We start from the raw sequence: 22,789 nt of genomic DNA on the forward strand, positions 1-22,789 counted from the left end.
GAGCTCAGTAAAGAGCCTCTAAGAGCTGTTTTGGGAATAAAATAGGCAACCTAAGACTGCTGCTGCAGCAGGAAACTGTGCTCAGGGCTCAGCAGGGGAGAGCAATTGTACAGGGCTGTGCTGCGAGGAGAGAGAAAAAGATGGAGACACAGAATCATAGAGTGGTTTATTTGGAGGGACCTTAAAAGGTCATCTAATCCAACACCCCTGCGGTGAGCAAGGACATCTTCAACTTGATCAAGTTGCTCCTAGCCCTATCCAATCCGTCCTTGAACTTTTCCAGGGATTTTTTCACTTCTCTGAGCAACCTGTTGCAGCCTTTCACCACCTCCACTGTAAAAACCTTCCTCCATGACAGGCCTCCTTGGAGGTTTGTTTTATCCCATACACTCTAGTGATGAGTAAGTCTATCCAGGCAAGTAAAAAAATAGTGATTCACAAACCACTTCCAACAGACTCAATAATTTGATTTGAATATTATTATATATAGTTGTAATAGGAGCAATAAACTGAGCAGTGTACTGAAGGTCTTAGGAGGTGTTTCAAAGAATCACAGAAAATGCTGAGATGGGAGGGGCACACAAAAATCAAATCCAATTTCTGGCCCTACACAGTCATAATAATCCCTAAAATCCCTAAAATCCCAAATAATCCTAATACATATATATATATATATATAAAAAATCCCTAATAATTCCTAGTAACTCATATACTTTAGTGATGAGTAGGTTTATCCAGGCAGGTAGAAAAATTAGTCATTCGTAAACCACTTCCAACAGACTCAGTAATAGGATTTGGATATGGTTGGATGCCATATATGAGCAATATCTGTGATATATGAGCAGTAAACTGAGCAGTGTGCTGAAAGTCCTTGGAGTTGCTTCAAGGAATCACAGAAAATGCTGAGATGGGAGTGACCCAGAGAAATCAAATCCAACTCCTGGCCCTGCACAGCCCTAATAATCCCTGTGCCTGAGAGTGTTGTTCAAACACTCCTTGAGCTCTGCCAGGCTGGTGCTGTGACCACAGCCCTGGGGACCCTGCTCAGTGCCCAACCACCCTCTGGGGGAAGAACATTTTCCTGTTATCCAACCTAAACCTGCTCTGCCACATCTTCAGGCCATTCCCTCGGGTCCTGTCACTGTCACCATAGAGCAGAGATCAGTGTCTGCCCTCCTCTTCCCCTCACAAGGAAATTGTGACTGCAGTGAGGTCTGCCCTCAGTCTCCTCTTCTTCAACCTGAGCAGACCAAAGTGTCCTCAGCATCATCCCTGGGCATGATGTCACCTCCAAACACCATGAACTGCTGTGCTGGGACAAAGCCTTCCCAAGAGCTAAGCCACCACTAGGTCATGCAGCTGCTCCAGACATTTGGGGTCATAAATCAGAGTTGGTTGCTCATAGCACTAATAATTATTACCAAAAGATATGACATCATCATTAAGTCCAAAGGGTTGATGTCTTTTCTGGGAATTTACATTCAGGGAGGTCTCTCTAGGTAGACTGTTATCAACACCCACACACAAATGAACCTGAAAACACTGCCTGGAATTCTAAAAAAATAACCTTTTTGGTGAGAAAATAAAGCTGGTAGAAATAGAATGGAAGCTGCAGCCGCTGAGGATTTAAAGGCAATGGGCAGAGCCAAGGCAGAGCAAAGTGAGATCCCAAAACAGGAGTGCACACCAAAGAGAAGAGTGCAGGACCTGCAGAGATGTGGCTACAACAGGAGGCACCTTCCTCTCCTCCTCTTCAGCATCTCTCTGAGAGTTTCGCTCACCTGAGTCAGTGTCCACGGGCCTCATCTACAGCCTCAGAGGGAAAAAGCCTTGGATGAACACTCACTTGTTATAAGCACATATTATGCTATTTTACTGGCTTTTTGCAAATATTAAAAATGAATGCTATATGTATAATGTCAGAAAACTTTGCTGTATGAATATGGTTTATTTTATTAACAAGACTTAGAAATAGTAGTGTGATTTATGTGTATTTCTTGGAGTTTAGAACAGTCCTTTCATAGAATGCCTTTTGTTCATGTAGAACACCTTTTGTTCATGCAGCTAACTCCCAAGAATGGTAAAGATAATCAGGAAATTCCCCATATTCTCGCATTATCTGGATGAAGATAATGGTGAAAGACCCAACAACTCCATAAAGAAGGTAAAGAAAATCAGGAAATTCCCCATATTCTTGGATTATCTGGATGAAGATAATGGTGACAGACCCAACAACTCCAAAAAGAAGAATTTATTAATCCTCTGCTATCAGGGAGTGGGAGGACAGGAGCCACAAGGAGATTTCATCTACAGAACGAAGCCACAAGGTGTAATAAAATGTTGAATGGATCTGTAAGATGGAATGGGGAGAGTTAAAACCAAGAGAACACCTAAACTCAAAGGATGTTTGGATAATGCATCAGGATCTATGAATATGCAACATGCATTTAAAGAAGTGTATCCAAGAGGGTTAAGTGTGTTCTTGGCCAAATGCCAGTCACCCTGCCATTTAACTATTTACTGTATTGTCTCCTAATTGCCTCAGTTTTTATTTTATTAAAACTTTTACATTTTTACCAAGACAGTGAACTTGGTTTTTCACACACCTTTTGTATGTGCAGCTCTGCACACCCTCATCACCATGCAGGGATGGTGATGCTTAAATAAGTAAACAAAGTTCTGAATATTTTTCCTGGTGGAGAAATGAAGTGGGTCAGTGATTTTCGTCAGCAAAGGTGCTGCAGGAACCCATTTGTGTCAATTTGTGACACAAAGGCTTTGTGCTGACGGGATCATTACGCAGTGAATGACGTTTCAAACCCCAAATACCCAATAGTCCTAAAGTGGAACCATGGCAGCTGAGTGCCACCAGAGCTCCAGCTGCTAATACAGGCTGAATGGAACGTGTTTGACATCGCAGATTGATTGCAATGGTGCCTCGGTGAGTGAAGATGTTGTTCTGGCTTTTAAAGCAATTGTCGCCCAGGGAAAAGTCTCTGAAATGGTTCATTTTGAGGTAATCAGGAAAGCTGTGTTGGGCTGACAGGAGAACTTACAGGGGGGAAAACTGGGACAGAGAAGGAGCTCAGAGCAGATGGGTGCTAGCAACAAAGAACAAACCTGTAGCCATGTGAACAAGGGATTTAACTGCAAACACCTCCCCAAAAAAAGTGTTTTTTTAAAAAATGTGCCATTTCCTTCAGGTGCTGCTCCCAAATGACTGCGGGTAGGGCACGGATCCTGCTACAGTCACACACCTCCTCTGGCAAAGCTCCTGTTCAAAAGAAAGATTTCAGACAAGGTGCTAAACTGAAGTGACAAAGAATGTGGAAACCGAAATCTTCCTCTGCTGAGAGCAGCCGAGTCACGCGGTGCTGCCACAGGTCCCCGTGAGAGTTCTTGGCTTTACTAAACCTTGAAAACTCCACCAGGATGCCATTAAACAGCTTGGAGAACAGAAAATAAAACACAAGAACCAAGCCTGGCTCCCTGTGCTAAATAAAACCCAGATTCATGATGAATGATGATGATGATGATCTCCAGATTCCGTTTCCAAGAGGATGATCTCCAGATCCAGATTCAATTTCCAAGAGGATGATCTCCAGATCCAGATTCAGTTTCCAAGAGGTTGCCCCCATGGTCAGACTGAGTCTAAAAAGGAAAATTCACTATTCTGGGATGATGGCTGCTAAACCTTCCTGAGGAGCAAAGTTCAGGTGAGAGTTTCAGAAGCTCTCAGATGGATTTTTCAAGCAGCACTCTGCCAGAAGCAATAGTCCTTTAGGGGCAGAAGAGTCCATTATTACTCTGGAGGCTTTTTATTCCCTCATCTGAGCTGCCTTCTAAAGCATTTGAAAGTTGCCAGTGTTGGTGTATGAACCTGAGCTGCCCAAATCCCTCAGAGAGCTGGATGGTCCCTGTCCCAGCACACTTCAGGTACACAGTGGGGCTACAAATGTGTCCTCAGTACTAGAATAATACCAGCCAGACAAACAGACTTTGCTTTTCAATATTTGTGCTGCAAAACAATGCATTAACGTTTTAGAACCAGCTGGGTGGCATTTAGGTGATGCAGAAGAGGATGCTCCTTTTCCCAGTGCTTGCCATCCTTGGGTGCTCCTTCTATTGCCAGTGAATGGTAAATTTTCCATTTTTCATTTCATAAACTTTCATTTAATATAATTGCCACGCACCAGATGTGGGCAGGGTAAGAAAACAAAGTGCTTTTCTGCTGCTGAGCAGTGTTTCTATTCCCCTAGCTGTGATAACTTCTTGTGCTTTGCATACCCACTGTAGCACTCAAAAATCCCCCTCAGAGGAGCCACCAAAGGCAGGTCTTTGTATGTTGGAACCCTGGAGGCTTAAAAATTACAGGCTTTCTGTGCTAAAAGGCACTGACCCTCAAGCAAGCACTACAGCTGACCTGAGGCCGTGGAACAGGCTTCCAAAATTGAGTGATAGCACTGCGGTTGTGGGTGTGTAGTTTGAATACTGTTGTGTGACCTCACAGGGTGAAAAACTTAATATTTAAGGTTTTAGTACATAGTTATAGATGTGAAGACATATGGAGGATTTAAGGCATTGTCTAAGTCCTTCTTCTTCACTTTCTTCTTCTTGGTTTCGGGTGCTTTTTTCTAATTGGGTGAAAAAGGCCCACATTGCAGACCTTGTGTGGTCAATTATTGGTTAAAAGTATAAATAATACAGGTGTCATCTCATTATTGAATAGTTTATGCTTAAATAACCTTAGAAAGAGTTAGAGACTCCTTCATTTTCTACCTTGTTAGTTAGAGCTCACAGCTTGTTTGACTGTAATAAAGATAAGAATTAATAAACAGTGAGTCCAAACAAAAAAACTGCAACTCCCATGTATTTATCCCGGCTCTAACATAAAGAAAAGAAGATAAAAACCTTACACCTGTAGGGTCCTGTTCCCACCTGAGTCTCTGGGTCTCAGGCTTTCTTCAACACATGCTCCTGTCTCAGAGCATAGCAGAAGGTTGTTCTGGTAAACAGCAATTTTGAGGGATTCAGCACTAGAACACCACAACTGAAATGAGAATCTGGATGCCTTGAATTAAAATACTTCACTGCAGCTGAGCCAAATACCATAATTGCTGGACTTGTTGCAAAAATTCTAGGATATTCCCAGGGGTCTGACTTGCCACCAGTGTGGACTGACACTCCAGTCTGTGGGGTTTTCAGAAAGCTTCATGAGGAGTCAATTTGGTAAAGCAAAATGCAGCTCCTTCCTGCTACAAAATGAGATTTCCCCTGCTTCTTATCCTTTTTGAGACTTGGCATTATGCCCCATCCAAGGAATGCTTCACCAAGACACGGAATATGAGTTTCAATGAACAGAAGGAGCAAAATCAAAAGGTTTACTGTCACTTTTGTTCCTTCTTTAAGTACTTTGGGGTTACTGTCTGATTCTAACACTTGAGAAAGACAAAAAGCACCTGTAAGACTCTTGATGAAGCCACAAAATCTACTCCATATTTGATTCTACAAATACCACTGGGATAAGAAAAAAGGCCTTAGGAACAGGTGGAGCCGTATTTTGTGTGTCCAGCAGAGCAAACCAAGCAGTGGGACAAGAGAATGACTCTGCTAGAAAGAATTGGGGGAAACAATGCAACTCTGAGGGGTATTTTTGCTGTCAGAGGCTGACAATGGATCAGCTTCATGTTTCGATAATGTTTTCTGTCTGTGGAAAACAATAGCATTGACTTTTTTTTCTCAGCCTTCCCATGTGTGTGCAGGCACAGGCTTGGAACAGGAATGTCAGGAATGCAGAAAAGCCATCACACAGAGTTAACAGTGCATAATAAAACCCACAAATCTTGAAAAAAATCTACGAGGCACAGCAAAAAAAAAAAAAAAAAAAAAAAAGATGCAGAACCAAACGAAGTTATGAAATTTAAAATGCACTGAACAACAGAAATGGATTCAATTAGTGTCAGTTTGACTTACCCAGCCCTTGACAGCTTTTCTGCCCCTAAATGGAGCTGGCAGCACTTCCCACCAAGCCCCTGATGAAGGCTGTCCCATGGGAAGATGCCAGTGCTGGTGGCTGACAGCACAGCACCTGGGCAGGTCCCTGCACCCTCCCATGCTCAACCAGCCCCTCTCTTCCTCCTTGGCTTCCCATGCCTTTCAACCTGCATTCCAAAGGAGACTTTAGATGGATAACTGTGGAAAATGAAGTTCCTTTTATTTTCATATGCTCTTTGTTTTATGAATCCATTTGGAGTGGATGGGAATTGCATGTGAGGTGTATTAATTTTTGCAAGTGTCGCTAATGAGAAGTTTATGGTTGGGTTATTTAATAGCATTAACTGCCATATAAAATGATTAATTTATTTTGCCACTCAGGCTATGAAGGATTCCCATTCCTCCTCTTCCCTCCCTGATCTGTGGACAACAGTTGGCATTTAGTTTTTGGCAACAGAGAAGCATTTAAGTTTTGGGAACATAATTCCTTCAATCTAGCATTACTTCCAGGGCTATAAAACATAACATAAAGTATGATCTCTGACATAATGAGAAAACTGTCTTGAAAATGTAATCCTATTTCATCCTTAGGGCATCCCATGCTTTAAACATCAGTGCTCATGTTATTTATGAGTGGGTACTTAATTTGTAAAAATTAGGGATGTTTTCTTGGGACTGTGGTGAGCAGGGCAGGTAATTTGGTTGCTGTGGTGGCACAAAGACAGTGATGTTGTCCAGGAACGGCCTTAAGTCCTACACAAAAACACCATGAAACAGCCTTAAAAATGCACAAAAAACCACCCAGGGAAAGTGAGTATTTGGCAAAGAAAGGACACAAACACTGGACCCTCCTCCTGGCACAGACATTGTTCATGGGCCCTTTCACTGGATTCTGCCCAGGAGCTCCCCTGCCAGTGCAGTAGGAAGCAGCAGAAACCATGTCACTTCTTGGCCAATGCAGATCTTCAGGAGGAACACGAGAAATGAAAAAAATACTGACTTTCTAAACCAGCTGAGCACTTTCCTGGTGACAGAAATGCCCAGAGGGCTGCAGAACATCACACAGGTGCTGTGGCAGAACGAGGGAGAACGGTGCTTGTTAAAATGGGAAATGGACAGGTGAGACTGGCAGGATAAAACAGAGTTTTTCTTCATCTGGGGAGGAGGGAGGAAGAAACCCACCCACCCCAGAGTGCCAGGCAGGAGGCAAAGAGAGAATGATCCTTTCCTGCATCTTGTATGGAAACAGCACAGGGAACATCTGCCACGTGCAGGTAACAAGGACAAGATGAACACAAGATTAGTCCTTGGAAGAGAAATCCACCAAAATCAGGCAATACAGAAAATATAAAGGTAATTATTTCCACTGGTTTAGCAAGTCTTTCAATTGTGCAGGACCAGAGAAGCAGGCACTGATGCTTGCCCTGTTTGGGTTGGAAGGGACCTCAAATATCATCTGGTTCCAACTGCCAGTGTGACTGCAGTTCATGCTTTTAAGGATTTTTACTGGATGTTTCTGTGACCCATCTGTACTGGGAGTTACCTGAAACCACCACAATTGGAAACAGGCAATTCCATGTCCTTGCTGGCTGCCAGGATCAAGGAGCAGGCAGTGAAAATCTACCACTACCAACACATCTTCCCTCAGAGTGAGAACAAGAACAAAAGCATCTCTCTGAAAATAATAACACTTTATTTGATTTTTTGTGTGTGTGTGTTTGTGTGTGTGTTTGTGTTACATTATCATAAATGTTCTCTAGTCTCAGAAAACAAAGCCCTAAGTTTGGAAAATAATGCACATACAAATCTCTTCTTACAGGTATTAAGTATACAGAAATATACAAAGATTTCTCTATTACTGTAATATATCATCAGAATGCCCCACATCCCACATTTTTTACTCAGGTCCACTGTACCAGGAAGCGTAAACTACAAAGGTAACAAGCAACCTGAAAAAGACATGGTTTGTATAATATAATTACATTATATGTCTGTATATATATATATCTACAACAGTGCAAATATATCACAGCGTGCAGGCAGCAATAGTCTCTAGAGAAGCAGAATAAAATTGATTCATAGTAATGCAAATGCATTACAGAAACAAGAGACAACAATGACATATTAGATATTCAGAAATATGCACACTTTAGCACGCTGATTTAAAATCATACCTTGCATTGACTCTTGCTTTGAAAAAAAACAAAAGAACCGAATGTTAAATAATTCAGTGACAGGTTCAAGGGCAGAATCACACAATAAGGTCAGCTGACTCAGATAAGGTATTTGATAAATCTTTACTGACACAGGTAAAGGCTTGGCTCCACTGCAGGATTTGTTATCTTCTTCTTTTAAGATACATCAGTGCAATCGTCTCAATTTTAATTTTCTTTTGCCATAATTTAAGAGATTTTTTTCCCATATATTTTTTTTTAATCGATCAACAACTAATTCACCTTTGGAAAGGTTGGTGTAATTATCTCAGAGGCCAGGAAAGCTGGTTTCTGGAAGTAACAGAGAGGAGTTTGTGTAATGATTACCCTAAACGGGCCACTAAAATAAGTTACAAAAGGGTCAGAAGAAAAGACATCACAGATGCCATTGAAATAGAAAACCCCATCAACCTTTAAAAGTAAAACTTGTTGGCTTGCAATCTGCTTAAAAAGACATTTTTGAATTATCTTTCTTCTTGAAAGAGTAAAGCACAACCAGAGATCCAGCACACTGGGGTTTTGGTAGCTCCAAGGAGTCTCTAAGTCCCTCCTCCACCTTTAACCATCCTGCACTCTTCCCAAGCAGCTCATTTTCCCACCCCACGTGGACAACAGCCATGAATATCCAGAAAAAAAGGGGCACAAGCAGTTGAGAGGCATGGGCTGAGCTGCATGGAAACCCCCAGAAAAAAAAAATAAAATAAAAGAACCAGCAAAATCTGGATGTGTCTTGAAGGCACAGCCAGTGCAGAGAATGCAGGCTGAGCCATGGCTGTGTTTTGTGCCAAAGGAGACACATCCTGACTGGTCACCCTTTATTTTACAGTGCTGGCAACAGGTCTCAACAGAAATCTAAATCTCTTAAAGAAAGGTTTTACAGCTGACAACTGCATAAAATTATCATTTGTCGTAAGATTTCAAAATAACACAAAGCCTGAAGCTAAATTTTGTGCTCTACAGTACAATTACTCCTTCAGAAACTCCACTTGAGATACGTACAGAAACAGAAATAAAGCATTAAACAGAATTAAAATGAAACTTGCCTTGTTTGCAGGCTCAGCCTGAAACTTTTAGACATGTAATGGGAAGAGTGATATGAGGGCTGATAAAAATCACTCAGTGGGACACACCACAACCATTTCTTTATGTATTGTGGGAACAGGCATTTAAGAGGAGGGCAGTAGGAGTCGATCCCTGAAAATGCCACTGCTCCTGTTCACTAATGGCAGAGCTCCTGATTAACTCCAGTGGCACTCAGCACTTAATTTATGCACTCACCAGTGCTGTGTGGCACAGCAGTGATCAGCCTGTGACAGCCTGTCACAGAGGACATGACACGGTGTCATTTTCTGCCTACTTCTGGTTCCCAACAGCTTTTCACATGATCATATCTTATAAATGGATCTCCACACAGAAATTCCTGAGCACTTGCACCCTGTGGGGTTGTTCTGGCAGGAAACAAAGGATGGCATCCAATGAAGGATGGAGACTCTCCTTAGTGCTGTGTTTAAAGAGTGTATTTTATTGTCTTTTGCAATGAAATGTCATTTACAGCAGTAACCAGATTAAGTTCTAGCTGGGCTTTGGCCCTTCTAATTTCTCCTTGCATAACCTCACAACATCCCTGTAGTCCTGCTGGGTTTCCTGCCCCTTCTTCCAAAGGTCATACACCCTGGTTTATTCCCTGAGTTCCAGCCAAAGCTCTGCTCAGCCAGGCCAGTCCTTCTCCCCCTCTGGCTCATCCTTTGGCACATGGGGATGGATGGCCTGTGCCTTTAGGATTTCCTGCTTAAGGATCTCTGTGTCTTCCTGGACCTCTTTGACCTTCAGGGCTGCCTCCTGAGGGACTCTGTCCACCAGACTCCTAAAGAGACCAGAGCCTGTCCTCTGGAAATCCAAAGTGGCAGTTCTGCTGCCACCCCTCCATCTCCCCAGGAGCCAAACCCTCTCATTTCATGTTCACTGTGCCCAAGAGGATCTCCAACCATCACATCCCCCACCAGCCCTTCTCTGCTCACAAACAGGTCCAGTGGGGCATCACCACTGCTTGGTTCCCTCCCCAGCTGTGTCAGGAATTCTCCCCCACACACTCCAGGGACCTCCAGGGCTCTTTCCTCTCTGTGTGTTGTATTTCCAGCAGACATCTGCCAAGTTGAAGTCTCCCACAGGAGAAAGGGGCATTGGTCACAACACTTCCTATGGAACATTTCATCTGCCTCTTCATCCTGGTTGGGTGGTTTGCACCAGACCCCCACCAGGATTATCTGCTTTGTTGGCCTTCCTCCTGATTCTCAGCATCCCAAAATCCACCCAGCATTGTGTAAATAGGTCAGGTAGGATCTGCTCTGTGAGGATCACTGGGGTGGCACAGGTCAGTGTGTACCACACCTCCCTGCAGGAACAAGTGTTGAATAAAACATTCCTTTGTGCTGAGAACACAGGAGTTTGACACAAAAGTGTGGATGGAACTGTCAGTCACCTGAGACATCCAGTTCCTGGACTCCAATTCATTATCTCCCACTTACATAACCAGCTCTCCCTGCTTCATGTGCACACATTCCTCTCTTTTAATGAAAATAGGGACTTTGTGCTCTAAATTCTAAGAGCTGGAGAGGATTTTGGCACCAGTCTTCTCCCACTCCCTGTGACCTGTAACAGTGGAATCTTCTCAATTTCTGAAGAGTAGAATCTGCTTTCCAGATCTTTTATTTAATTGTAAATAATAATGCTTCAAGTTATTCTTTTAAAACCCTTCAGGGTTTTTCAGACTATATGCAAGTTTCCATGAAGAAAAATAACAAAAGAATTATGAAGGACTTAAAGTCTTAACTAATGCACACAGCCACCAAAGCAATGCCTCAAAACAAGTCAAAACAGAACAAGGAGGCCAACAGGACACTAAAGTCTTCCTGCAATCCCAACAAAAATCATACATTCAGTTTTCAAGTGACCTTCAGAAACCTTTAGCCTCTTACACAACTTCTAGCCAGGCTGTGACTGGTTAAATGATAACAGTGGCATTGATTTCAAAGGGTTTATGGCTCTTTATATATGGCTATAAAATCGAGGATTTGAAAATTGAGGATTTGAAGCCTCCAGAATCTTGCTGGCCTTGTTATTCTTCCAAGTGAAGCCTCCAGAGCTTCACAAAGTGCTGCTCAACACAACAGCACCTGCATGCTCAGCCCATTAACCTGGGAATGTGTTTTATACCAGCCTCTTAGAATTTATCTCCACATAAAGAGAAAAAAAGCCAACCTGAGACTACATTAAAAATCTTCGCAATAGATGAAAACATAATTGGGATGGAATTTAAATGCTTCTGTCCCACAGCAGCGACAAAAGAGAGATCATTAGTTAATTTGTGAGCTTGGGAGGGAAAATAATTATTATCTCATCTATGTGTATCACTGAGTTTCCAGAGAATCACTTTTCTGGGATACTACAGTCTGAGACAATTCCTTAAAATAGTAACCTCCAGCTAAATGCTGCCAGTAGAAGGCTGGAAAAAGTGTATCTAACAAAAAAAAAAAAAAAAGGTGACAAAAATTTATTCCCAGAACGGGAATTTTCTCAGGAACACCCATGGAGGACCAGATTTTTGGCTACCATAACACAATACAAAGTTCCAGTGCAGGAGGACATGCTGGAGGCTAAAAACATAAAACAAGAGAGTCTAAAAACAGAGGAACAGGCACAGAAAACAAGACAGTATCCAAGGAATTCATACAGCTAAACTGGTCTAGATGGGAGAGAACAGCATCCTGCAAGATTCCAGCATGGAAATGGCAGCAAACCTAATTCATTTGCAACACTGCAATGAATTGTCAGGGTGGTATTTGGTAAATGCTGTTGGTAAAGACAAAATATGAACCCTGAAGGTATTCAGTGCCAGGGATGTCACACTCTTTGACCTCAGCTTGGACCAGAAGCCTCCAACTCAAGAGTAATTTGGCAAATGTGGTCCTTTGTCTGCTTGCAAAAAGTGCTGGAACTGCCTGTAATACTCAAAGATACTTTGAGAGTCATGAAATAATCAAGGCACGTTGTGCTAAAGGGATTTCAGCTTGTGCCTTGTTTAAGAACTGTTCACAGCTATGAGTATTATTTAGAATAGCTCAAACTCTTAATTTCTCAAATCTGACAGCCATATATTATGCCTGGAAAACCTGCAGAGCTGTACAAAAGCTTTCTGAGAAAAAAACAGCAACAAAAATTATGCAAAGAGGCTGTGCAAGGAGTTTGCTTTTTCTTCAACAGCGAAGATTGATTTTGCTTTCACAGGTAAACCTTATTTCCAGGGAAAGTTCAGCTAACTTTCCTAAAATATGTGACTTGATTTAAAGCTTTCCAGAGCATAGGCTTAGTGCAGATGTCCTGAGTTTTACAGATACACGCAGTCTGTGTCTGTATTGGTAAATCAAACAGAGCCTGGGCACGAGCCAGCAAAACTGGGAAACAATTTTCTTCCCTGCTAAATGGCAGAGCTGCAGCCCAGCACAGCCAGAGCTTTTCCAGACAGTGTTTGGGTTGTGGGAAAGTCAGTTCAGGGGCCATTCCTATTATCCCCAGCTGTCTGAGGACTAACAGAGCTGGCCCTGGCACTATTTATTTCCCTGGAATAGACATAGCCACGGAGACTTGGAAAAGTTTGTGGATTTTTGACTGCTGGGGGCTGGAAGATGCACCAGGTGCCTCTTACCTTCCCTGCTGCCATGAGCTGTTGGGCTCCTCAAGGGTTTGCTGACACTGAGCTACCTCCAGCCTGCAAGACTTCAGCATCCTGATGGGAATAATGCATTTACAGAAGGTGCGGGGGCTCTGGGACACCAAGATAAATTCACAGTCGGGGCAGAAGGCCGTGGTGCAGTTTGCACCAAAGCTCACCAAGGTGTCCCAGGTGAGTATGGTGGGTTTACTTGGGGTTGAAAATCCAAACCCATGAGAATCGGTGACAAAATTCCCATTTCAGCTTGGAACCAGAAATTCCCCCTGCCAAATGTACAGAGGGTAGATGGCCCAAAATAACAGTTTCGTTGGTGTTCGGATCAACTGATTCTCACGTTGTGCACGGGATGAGAACAAAACTGCCTGGCATAATTAGACCTGCGGCATGACAAGGTCATTTGTGTGTTTTTTGGAGAGTCCTACAGAGAGTGTGTTGCAGATATAATGAACACCTCTGGACAAGGCAGTCACAGGTGTTTTAACACAGTAGCCCAAGCTTTGATCTGTGGACAGCTCTTGCACTCCTTTAACAATCACTTTAGGGACAGATCCCGCTTGCACAATTTAATTAAAAATGAGCCTTGGGAGTGCTTTGATTTTTTTCACTTGTAGGAGGTAGATCAAACAATTAATGAACAGAGTTAGTATCCCAAAATATCACAAATACTAAGGATTTAAAGACACTGCAAAAGAATATTTTTTTTCAACCATTCAGCGACAGCTTGACCATGTCTAACTGCATGTGCTATCCAGTGCTGCTTCCATATGGGACCACAGGTTTAGTGCAGATTCAGAATCTGCCTTTTTCCTCCTGTTATTACAGTTTTCAGATATGAGACCAGCTCGACAAGTAAAGCACCAGAATTCTAAATTCAGACAGAAACAAAAATAATTATACTTGAATCACTTTAGGCTTCTTTTAAAAAAGTATCTGTGTTAAAAAGATATCTTTACCTTATTAATACATTTACAGACTTTTAGCCAGAAGGGGTAATTCCGTGGAAAAGAATTTCAAAATAATACATAGAAAACTGCAAAGATGAAATTTAAAAAGATGAGAGAATCCTATTTTCTTTGCATTCCTTTGCATCTCACTACCTTGTCAGCTAGAGATGACATGACACTATTCTGGCCACCAGGACTGGTATCCTGGTGACCTTATCCCAAAACTAGTTTTCATAAGGAAAGCTCCTGCAGCCAGGTGGCTTATTACAGTTACACTGCCTCGGCATTGATATCCTGTGGTGTAAAAATTCCCTTCTAGTTCTTCTTCCTAGTTAAAGCTAGAAAGTGTAATGAAAACATGACCCAACCCAACTGGACTGATTGGTTTAACACTGTATGTCCACTATCCCATTGTGGCTCTCCATGGGCTCGGTCAGGACAGCATCTGGCTGGGCACTGGGGACCAGCCTGCCACAGTGAGACAATGTCAAGTGCCCTCTAGATTGCATCTCTAAAAGTTCTCCTACTGCATTGGTTCAGCTGCTTCTCCTTTACCTCTCTGCTCGGATTTTGTATCTGAGGACAAAATAGGCAATCAGGCGCAGAGAGAAGAAGAAAATCCCAAGGACGATGAAGTCCAGGTAAAGTTTGGCATTTTCTACGTCCAGTTCTTTCAGGATGGCCTCTGATTTTTGAAAATGGCAGGTGTCATCTTTGTCACAATGCAGGTCTTCTCGGTCCAGGCCGTAGATGGAGAGGATGACTCCTTCGAACCCGTATCTGGAAAGGAGAAGGAGGGATTACAATGAAAATCCTGGTGATCTGGTTAGATGTGCAGCACAATCTCTGTGAGAGCTCAGCTGAAACGCTGAGGGGTTCAATATTGTTCTGACACATCTGTCTTGGGGCACAGTTCTATCCCTGCTGCAATCAGGCACATCACATGTCATGGGTGTTTTATGTAAGAGGCAACACGGGCAGGAGTTTTGTGTTCACTGATTCCAGCTAGTGCACAGTGCAATTTCTCCAAGAGAAAAATGTTAAATCAGAAAGCAGCATAATTTCAGCTCACATTCAGAAATCCCCCATTTAAAAGTGACATATTTTTATTTATTTTTTTTTAAACAAGGAACAGGGAAACAATTATGGCTTGAAGTCAGAAATCTGTTAAAACCAGCATCAATCTAGAATAACCCTTCTCCCTCCCTCTGTGCACTAACAGTTTCACTGATAATGTTCCCAGGATCTGCTTTTGCAAGGAGATAAACCATCATGGATCTCATGCATATGAAAGCTCCCTCTGGCTCCAGGAGACCCCACACAAGCCAGGCAATGGTTGAAGGCCTCACCTCGAATTGTAAGTATTAATTCAGCAGGTGCAGTCTCATGACCTTTGACAGGAATCTGTGTAGGACCTCACTTAGCAACAGAGGATTTTTTTTTTTTTTGCCTGGGATTTTTCAGTAAGAGTGCAGCTTGGGCAGGGTGGGGAAATGAGGAATGGGAAAATTCCCCTCTCCAAATCTCAGCTATAAACATTTCAGTGTCTAGTCTAAACTATCCTTCCACAGGTCTCCTCCTGGTGGGAATTGTCCCATCCTAAGACAGCTGTGTCAGACACAGACAGCATATAAGGTGCCTATAGATCTTAAAGCAGCAGTTTAAATGAGAGGTGACACAAATCCTGTGCTTCTTGTGGCAGTGCTACTGCAAGACTTAAAACCAGGCCTTTAGCCAACAAACCTATCTAGGATACAGCAGTGAATTATACAACATTTTCTTCCAAAATGAGGTGCTGGCATCAATTTCTCAGCTGGTGATGTCCCTATTATTTCATAAATCCACTTTATTATTATAATATTATTATTATTATTATACTATTACTGCAAAATCCAGTAAAGTTTTCATGCTGTGCAATCCCACTGAATTCAAAGGGACTGACAGGGACTTGGCACCAGTAGCCAGTTCCTATTTATTTCACAACATTACAACTTAAAATGCAGTGAGATAATGTGTTTTACATCACATGTATGAGTATTTTAGAGTATGTTTATACTCTAAAAGAACACGCTGTGAACAGTCTCTTTGGCACCCAAAATAACCAAGCAACTGAGCAGGCAAAGGCAAATAAACAGCATTTCCAGATGGGAGGGTGAAGGCCTCCCCAGCAGTACCTGACATAGGAAATGTAGGACATCCACTGGAGGTATGTTGGGATGGTATCAAAGCTGACAAAAAACCCAGAGAACAGAAGGACTGGGATGGCAGTAACTGGGCCCACAAAAGTTGCCACCTGTGAAGAGAAGGAATGGAGTGTCTCTTGTAAAAAAAAGACAGAGAGGTAAAAATTAACTTGCTCTTCTATTACTCTTCGGAATAATTCTACTTCCCCAAATTATCACAGTTTGAAAGGTTAGGAAATTGCTGTTTTTTCTTTTTTTTTCTTGTGAGGGGAAGAGCAGAAGCACAGGGATCATGCAGTAAGGCTGTGCTGGTCTCCACAGAGTGGGAATCCAGTGTTCTACTGCACAAATCTTGACAGCATCAATGCATATTGGTCGAGCATCAATGCATATTGAGGTCAGAACCATCTGTTCTGCTGTGGAATGGTCACCTCAGCACATCTCCTGCCAGGAGTTACATGGCCAGCTTCCAGTCATGCCAACAGCTGTCACTCTCCCTCCCTTTCCAGAAATTTGGGGTTTGGGCAAATCTTTTCCTCCCTATCCTTCTACAGTTTTTTTGGGGTTTTTTTTGGATGTGTATGGAAGAACCTTCTCCTGAGCTACTGTGGAAAATTTCCAGTTTGTGGGGACGCAGAAACACATCAGTCCTGCAGTTTCCAGGTCCTGCTCAGTCTAGGATGAGCAGCAAGTGAGAGTCTACCCATGCAGGAGCAGGCACAGCCCCTTCAGGTGGGGCAGGAACTGCAGAGCCTCACACCCAGGGCATGTCTGTGCTCTGATATGAGTGGGGAACATCAAAAGCTCTACTACAGCAAGAAACTTTCCTCCTGTCATGATGCCTTGGGAAGTTTGTCCAGGAACAGAGACTGGACAGAACTAGAGAATAAAGTAGACATTTATTGAAAGGCCTCCAGAACACATCTTGGGCAGGACAAGAGCCTGGCCAGGGCTACACCCAAGGTGGACCCAAAATGGTCATAAAATGGATGACTGGTCACAAGGTCTCACACTTTTATAAGTTTTGGTCCACTTGCATATTGGGGTTTAATTGTCCAATTACACCTCCAGGTTGTGAAGTTTCATCCTTCTCATTTTCTCTCTTCAATCCACTGTGGTTTGTGCTTTTGGCCTAAAAGCTATTTCTTGTCCTTGGTCTCCAGCAGGAAAAGGATTTGTTTTGTCTCCTTACTCTGTGAAGAGAACTGACTAACACTTAACATGGGGCTCAGATCTACACCCCTGGCCAGCACAGAACCTGAAAAACACCAAACCTAAAACTGACGGCATCAGTCACCTCTCCACAAACATCTTGGGGACACAGCAGCGGTGACAGGGAGCAGAGTTAGGAGGCAGCAGAGCTCCTGTGAGACCAAGAAACACCACCAGTACCTGGAGGGATGTGGAGGCTGCCCCGATGAGCAGGCCCAGGGACTGAGCCACCAGGGATGTCATGGTGCCCAGGGCAGCGAAGAGGACGAAGCGGAGCGCGTCCGAGGGCTGGGAAGTCATCCAGTACACGATGCTGCAGTAAGCCACAGGGAACATGATCTGCAAGGACAGGCACTGGGAGTCAGCCCCTGGCAGCCAAGGGCTGTCCCCCTGTTCCTCTAAGACAGAAGCATGGGGGGTTCTAATCAATCCACAGCTCTCAGCCTTCCCGTTACACGACAGGTGTGTGATACCTTTCTCTGTGCTTTCTACATTTGAGAACACATTCCACTCCCACCCCTTCATCATTCCCCTCCTGCAAATAAGCAAAGCTGGTCACGTGTTTATTAAAAGAATGTTGGGTCAGGTCTCAGCTTTTGTGTAGCCCTGCACTCTCAGGGTGCTCCTGATTCATCCCTGAAGCTTCTCCAGATACAGATGGACATATTCCCCCACCATTCCAATGGATAAAATACCAGTACCAAACTTCTTGGCGAGTGGGCTTTGTCAAGCATGGACTTAAATGGTTATATTTTATTGAAGAGTAGAGCATGTACCTGAAAAGGAACATCAGCCATGGTTTTGGCGAGGTAATATGCTTTCAGGCTGTACCAGTAGTTCAGATGCTCTCTGAGAAACACTCCCATCTCAAGGGGAACTGCAGAGAACACAGATTATTCAGTCAGACTGGCAGGGCTCAGTACTGCTGCACATAAAAACAACACAGTTCATCCATATCTAATCCTGCACTGCTGCAGTCCCAGGGTGGGACTGGAACTCTCAGGTCTTTGACAGAGCAGCAAAAGCCTCAGTGATTTGTAATGAAATCTTAGGGATCAGCCCCTAGAGCTGCTCACTGTTGAGACTAAGGACCAGTCTACTCAGGTGAGCCGAACCTCCCTGAAAGAGGATTTTTCAATTAAAAGTGGTATCAAAACTTAAAGAACTTGGTTATTCCCTTTGGTCCAACGGGGAACCCAAAGTAACAGCACTCCAAAAGCAGGTATGAAACAGTCCATTCTGCAGACTTTTCTTCTGACACCACACAAATATGCTGATTTTAAGCAGGAGTCACAACTTGGAAGCCCCAGAGGAATTATTCCATCCTCCCTAAGTCCAACCATGAGCTCAAGGGCATGGCTGAGAATCACTGGGATGAGGAGAAATTCCAGTCCAGGACTGTAGCACTGAACAGCACTGGGAAAACTGGGGAGGGAGAAGTGCCACTGGCCAAACCTTTTTCTGCTTGCACAGCAGTGCTGCTGAGGGTGCAAGATTTATCCCCCCACCTGTCTCAGAAGCAGAAGCACAAGCCAAATGCTATCTCACACAAAACCAGACACATTCCAAGAACCTCACAGCCCCCTGCAGTCCCCTCCCCTGTGCTCACAGGTGAGGACGGTCGGCATGAGCGCAGCAAACATGAGGAACAGCATGGAAAAAAAGAGGAATCCCGAGTTGCTGAGGACCTTCTTGGCTTCATTGCCAATGCCCAAGTAGAGCAGCCCAATGAGCAGCCCAATGCCAATGTGTGAGGTGATCCGCAGGTGGGTCAGGACCTGTGAGAAGCAAGGAGTGGTGTTTATCAGGAAGTCTCAAAAAACAGAATGGTTGCAGGAAAGGAGCACTTACATCCAGAAAAATCTTATCTAGAAATCATTGAATGGTTTGGGTTGCCAAAGGCCTCAAAGATCATCGAGTTGCAATGCCCTGCCATGAGAAATGTTAATTTCCTGCTGGGTAAGACAAATCATGAGCTTCCCATGGAAATTTCTTTCAGGTAATACAGGCAGGAGCTGCAAATGCTGCAACCTGAAATCTCAGTGTCTGACAATATCATGGAGCCAATGGCTCTTATTCACCAGGGGAACAAGACTTTCTGACTAAAAGATAAATTTCCCCAGAGCAGAAGAGAAGCAGAAAAGGCATTTCAGGCTTGTATAGACCAAAGTAACTTCATCAGGAATAAATTAGCTTTCTGCGCCTTCTCTGTAACATGCTATTCCCACAAGAGGCTTGGAAGAACAAAAGAAATAATAACATTGGGAACAAATGCAAGCCTTTAGAGCCAAGCAGGAAAAAATAATATTAACAACAACATTGTCCTTCAATCTGTGCATCAGCAAATCAGTCACAGTTTCTCCTGATCTTAACTCACTAACTTAATTAATCCTTGTTGACAAATGCACTTATAAAAAGCAGGAAGGGAGAACAAGTTATGGCAAAGAAGCAAACTTTTTATCTACAGATTTTCTATTTCCAAAAATGAAGACTTTAAGTAGTAACTTCACATTACACTGAAATTATTATCTCTGCTATCCTGAATTTTCTGGAAAACCTAATTTTGTGACACAGCCCTACAACTTCCTACTCACTTTTCAGCAGGGTTAATAACTGTATGAAGGATCTGCCAGCACAGAGGGTATTTAAACTTTGGGTTTTTAGGCCAGTTCTGAGTGCTGTGTTGAAAGCTGTCATTCACAATGAAGGTGGTAGGGTTAAAAGCAAGACTCAAAGATCAGCCTCTTCCCTTTGAAATTGTGTGATAATTCATGGGTGGGCTGCTGGACAGGACCTTTGAGGTGTATTCCACTCAGCCTCACACCCAGCTGAACAGAGCTTTAGGCTACAAAAGTTATTACAAAGCCATTCTTACCGAGTCCCTCATGATGGTGAGGAAAGTCCTTTTGAAGAGGATGCAGAACTGGGTTAGGCAGCTGGCAGAGAAGCTGTGGCAGCCTTCTGTGGAGGAGGAGTCCTGCAAAAACACACCACAGAATAAACTCCTTCCTCTGCAGTATCTGGCTTGGTTTTCATTCACAAAACCCACTCACATCAGCTGAGTGTGCCCGGAGCCTCCTCCACTGACCCAGGATTTAAATCCCCTGCCTCCCCCTGCAGCCCTGTGAGCTGAGATCCACAAAATACCTCTTCAGAGGGCCGGTGCCACAGGAAGGGGTTCAGCTCGTTCTCCCCACCCACGTCTCTCTTGTAGTCTGTGTCACAAATCCTCTCCCTCACAGCCCTGACCAGGCGGCTGTTCTGGTCCCCGTATTCACCAGAGGCCACTTCCATCACTACAAAAAATAGAAGGCTTTTTCAGTCACTGCTTTGCAAAGGTCTTAGTCACTGCGCTTTTTTTGTGTTTTTTTTTAAATATATATATATATAATATATATAATATATATATATATATAATATATATATATATAATATATATTATACATATATATATTATATATATATATAGGCTTTGAAATGCCACGTGTAAATTCGTGTCTATACAAACAACATTTAAATGCATCTTCCCATAAATCTTCGGAGAGGTCTCTTCATCTTGGAAGTTAAATGGACCACTTCAGAGGAAAGGCAGTGAATACAGATAACAAAAAATGACTAGAGTCTATTTTTGTGGCATTTCCCTTTTCATTTTGAATCAGGAAACAACACTGAAAACCCCCCAGTGTTCTAACCTGTACAATACCACAGTGGTACTGCTCAAGATAAAAAGAAAACAAGCAGAATTCTGGAGCCACTTAAAAAAGCCACTAATATTAGTTACTATGAAACACTAAAAAATATGATTTATCTTTCATTTCCTGAATCTGCACTTCTAACAGAGAGAAATATTCACTAAATTGTACCACTAGATGGCATTCAAATGACTCAGGAAAAAAAAATCTGATTAATTTTATTTTGAATTTTGGTTCACATATGGATAAAGCACTTAAGAATATATGTACTGAAGCATAAATCACACCTTGGTGTGATCCCTTTACCCAGAAGGTGATGATAAAACACAAAATAAATGAAATTAACTATTCAAGCTGTCCTTACCAAAATCTGCTGGGTTGTGGTAGGTTGGACAATTCAGCCCCAAATCTCTCAAGTAAGGGACCAGATTTGTTACCTTCCCACGGTAAATGCACTGACCTTGACTTAGAACGTAAAGCTGGAAAACAAGAAGGGGGAAAAAAAAGAAAATAGAAGAAAAATAAATAAGAAAAAAAGTGAAATAGTATCAAACTATTTGAACCTGTTGCCTAATAACATCTCCTTGTCCCTGTGGAAGGAACACCTTGGGAAGATCTGTCACCACTTGGAATTAACTTCGCATGGAATTACAACTAACGGAAAATTTAAAGCCTGGAGTTTGAATTCTGCACTCACTGCCTGCAGGACTCCAAATAGATTAACACAGAAACACACTAATTCCAGCCTTTGGCACATGCTGAAAATAGGCAAGGAGCTGGAGAGCCAAGCCATCTAATTTCCACACAGTATGGATATTTTGGGCTGGGAGACGAGGCTGGTGCGTGCAGGGATGGAAGGAGAGCTGGGGCAGCACAGCAAACAGCAAACAGCTCCATCACTCTCACTTTTAGCCACAATATTGACTTTAAATAAACCTCCCTGCCAGACTGGCAATCTGCAAGAGTTTGTTCACCTGTGGTGGTGGAGGTTTTCTCTCAGCTCTCACAGCACTAATCTAAATCCTCTAACAAGACTAAAATACATTTTTATCTAATCTAAACACACATGGTCCACATGCCATTGTTAGCTTGGAGAAAAGCTCTCCAACTGACTTAATTTCAATTAACTCTCAATACTAAATTTGATTATTATTATTATTATTACATGTGAATTAACTCTTCTCAATCTACACCTGTGTATCTAGGATGAGAAGATATGCTTGCAACATTGCAGACATTGACACTGCAGCTCTCCTGCTTTTTATATTGCTCTGATTTACTTCAGTGACAGCCCTGTGCACAGGAGCAGTGCTGGGTGAAGGAATGAAAACCACCAGTGCAATAATCATGATTTCACAAACCTAACAGCAAAATTCTTCACAAACATTACACATAAATGAAGGAAACAGGCAGAGAAGAAGGAAAAAAAAAGACACTTAAAAAGATATATTTTGCTGTTCTTCATTTAATTTCTTTATATGATTTGCAGCCATCAACTAGATGGCTCAATCATGTTTTTAAAGAGTGTAGCCTTGAAAGCATAACCACCCTAAACTACACATGCAGAGGAAGTCTGAGAGCAAATACCTGGTCAAAGAGCTCAAACAGTTTTGCACTGGGCTGATGAATTGTGCAGATGATGGACCTGCCACCCTGGGCCAAAGCCTTCATCAGTGAGACCACCTGAAAACATGATGCACTATCCAAGCCACTGGGGAAAAAAAACAACAAGTTTGTTATCCACAGGCACCACTCAAAACCAGCACATGCATTTGCTACTTGGTCTCCCATTATTATCCTTTTACAGTTTTTCTCTGTAGCA

General features: G+C 42.8%; 1 protein-coding gene across 1 annotated transcript in view; it reads right to left on the reverse strand.

The window, feature by feature from the left end:
- Positions 1–10,334: 10,334 nt before the first annotated feature.
- ABCG1 (ATP binding cassette subfamily G member 1) overlaps positions 10,335–22,789 on the reverse strand; it is a 53,058-nt gene continuing 40,603 nt past the window's right edge. Inside the window, exons 7-15 of the mRNA XM_066314120.1 lie at positions 22,555–22,678; positions 21,332–21,446; positions 20,423–20,571; positions 20,151–20,252; positions 18,885–19,053; positions 18,052–18,152; positions 17,456–17,614; positions 16,055–16,173; positions 10,335–14,660 (exon numbers count right to left, since the gene is read on the reverse strand). Coding sequence (XP_066170217.1) covers positions 14,432–14,660; positions 16,055–16,173; positions 17,456–17,614; positions 18,052–18,152; positions 18,885–19,053; positions 20,151–20,252; positions 20,423–20,571; positions 21,332–21,446; positions 22,555–22,678 — 1,267 coding nt within the window. The 3' untranslated portion in view covers positions 10,335–14,431. The remainder of the gene's footprint in view (positions 14,661–16,054; positions 16,174–17,455; positions 17,615–18,051; positions 18,153–18,884; positions 19,054–20,150; positions 20,253–20,422; positions 20,572–21,331; positions 21,447–22,554; positions 22,679–22,789) is intronic.

This window comes from Sylvia atricapilla, chromosome 2 (assembly GCF_009819655.1).
Source record: "Sylvia atricapilla isolate bSylAtr1 chromosome 2, bSylAtr1.pri, whole genome shotgun sequence".
In the NCBI taxonomy this organism is placed as follows: domain Eukaryota; kingdom Metazoa; phylum Chordata; class Aves; order Passeriformes; family Sylviidae; genus Sylvia; species Sylvia atricapilla.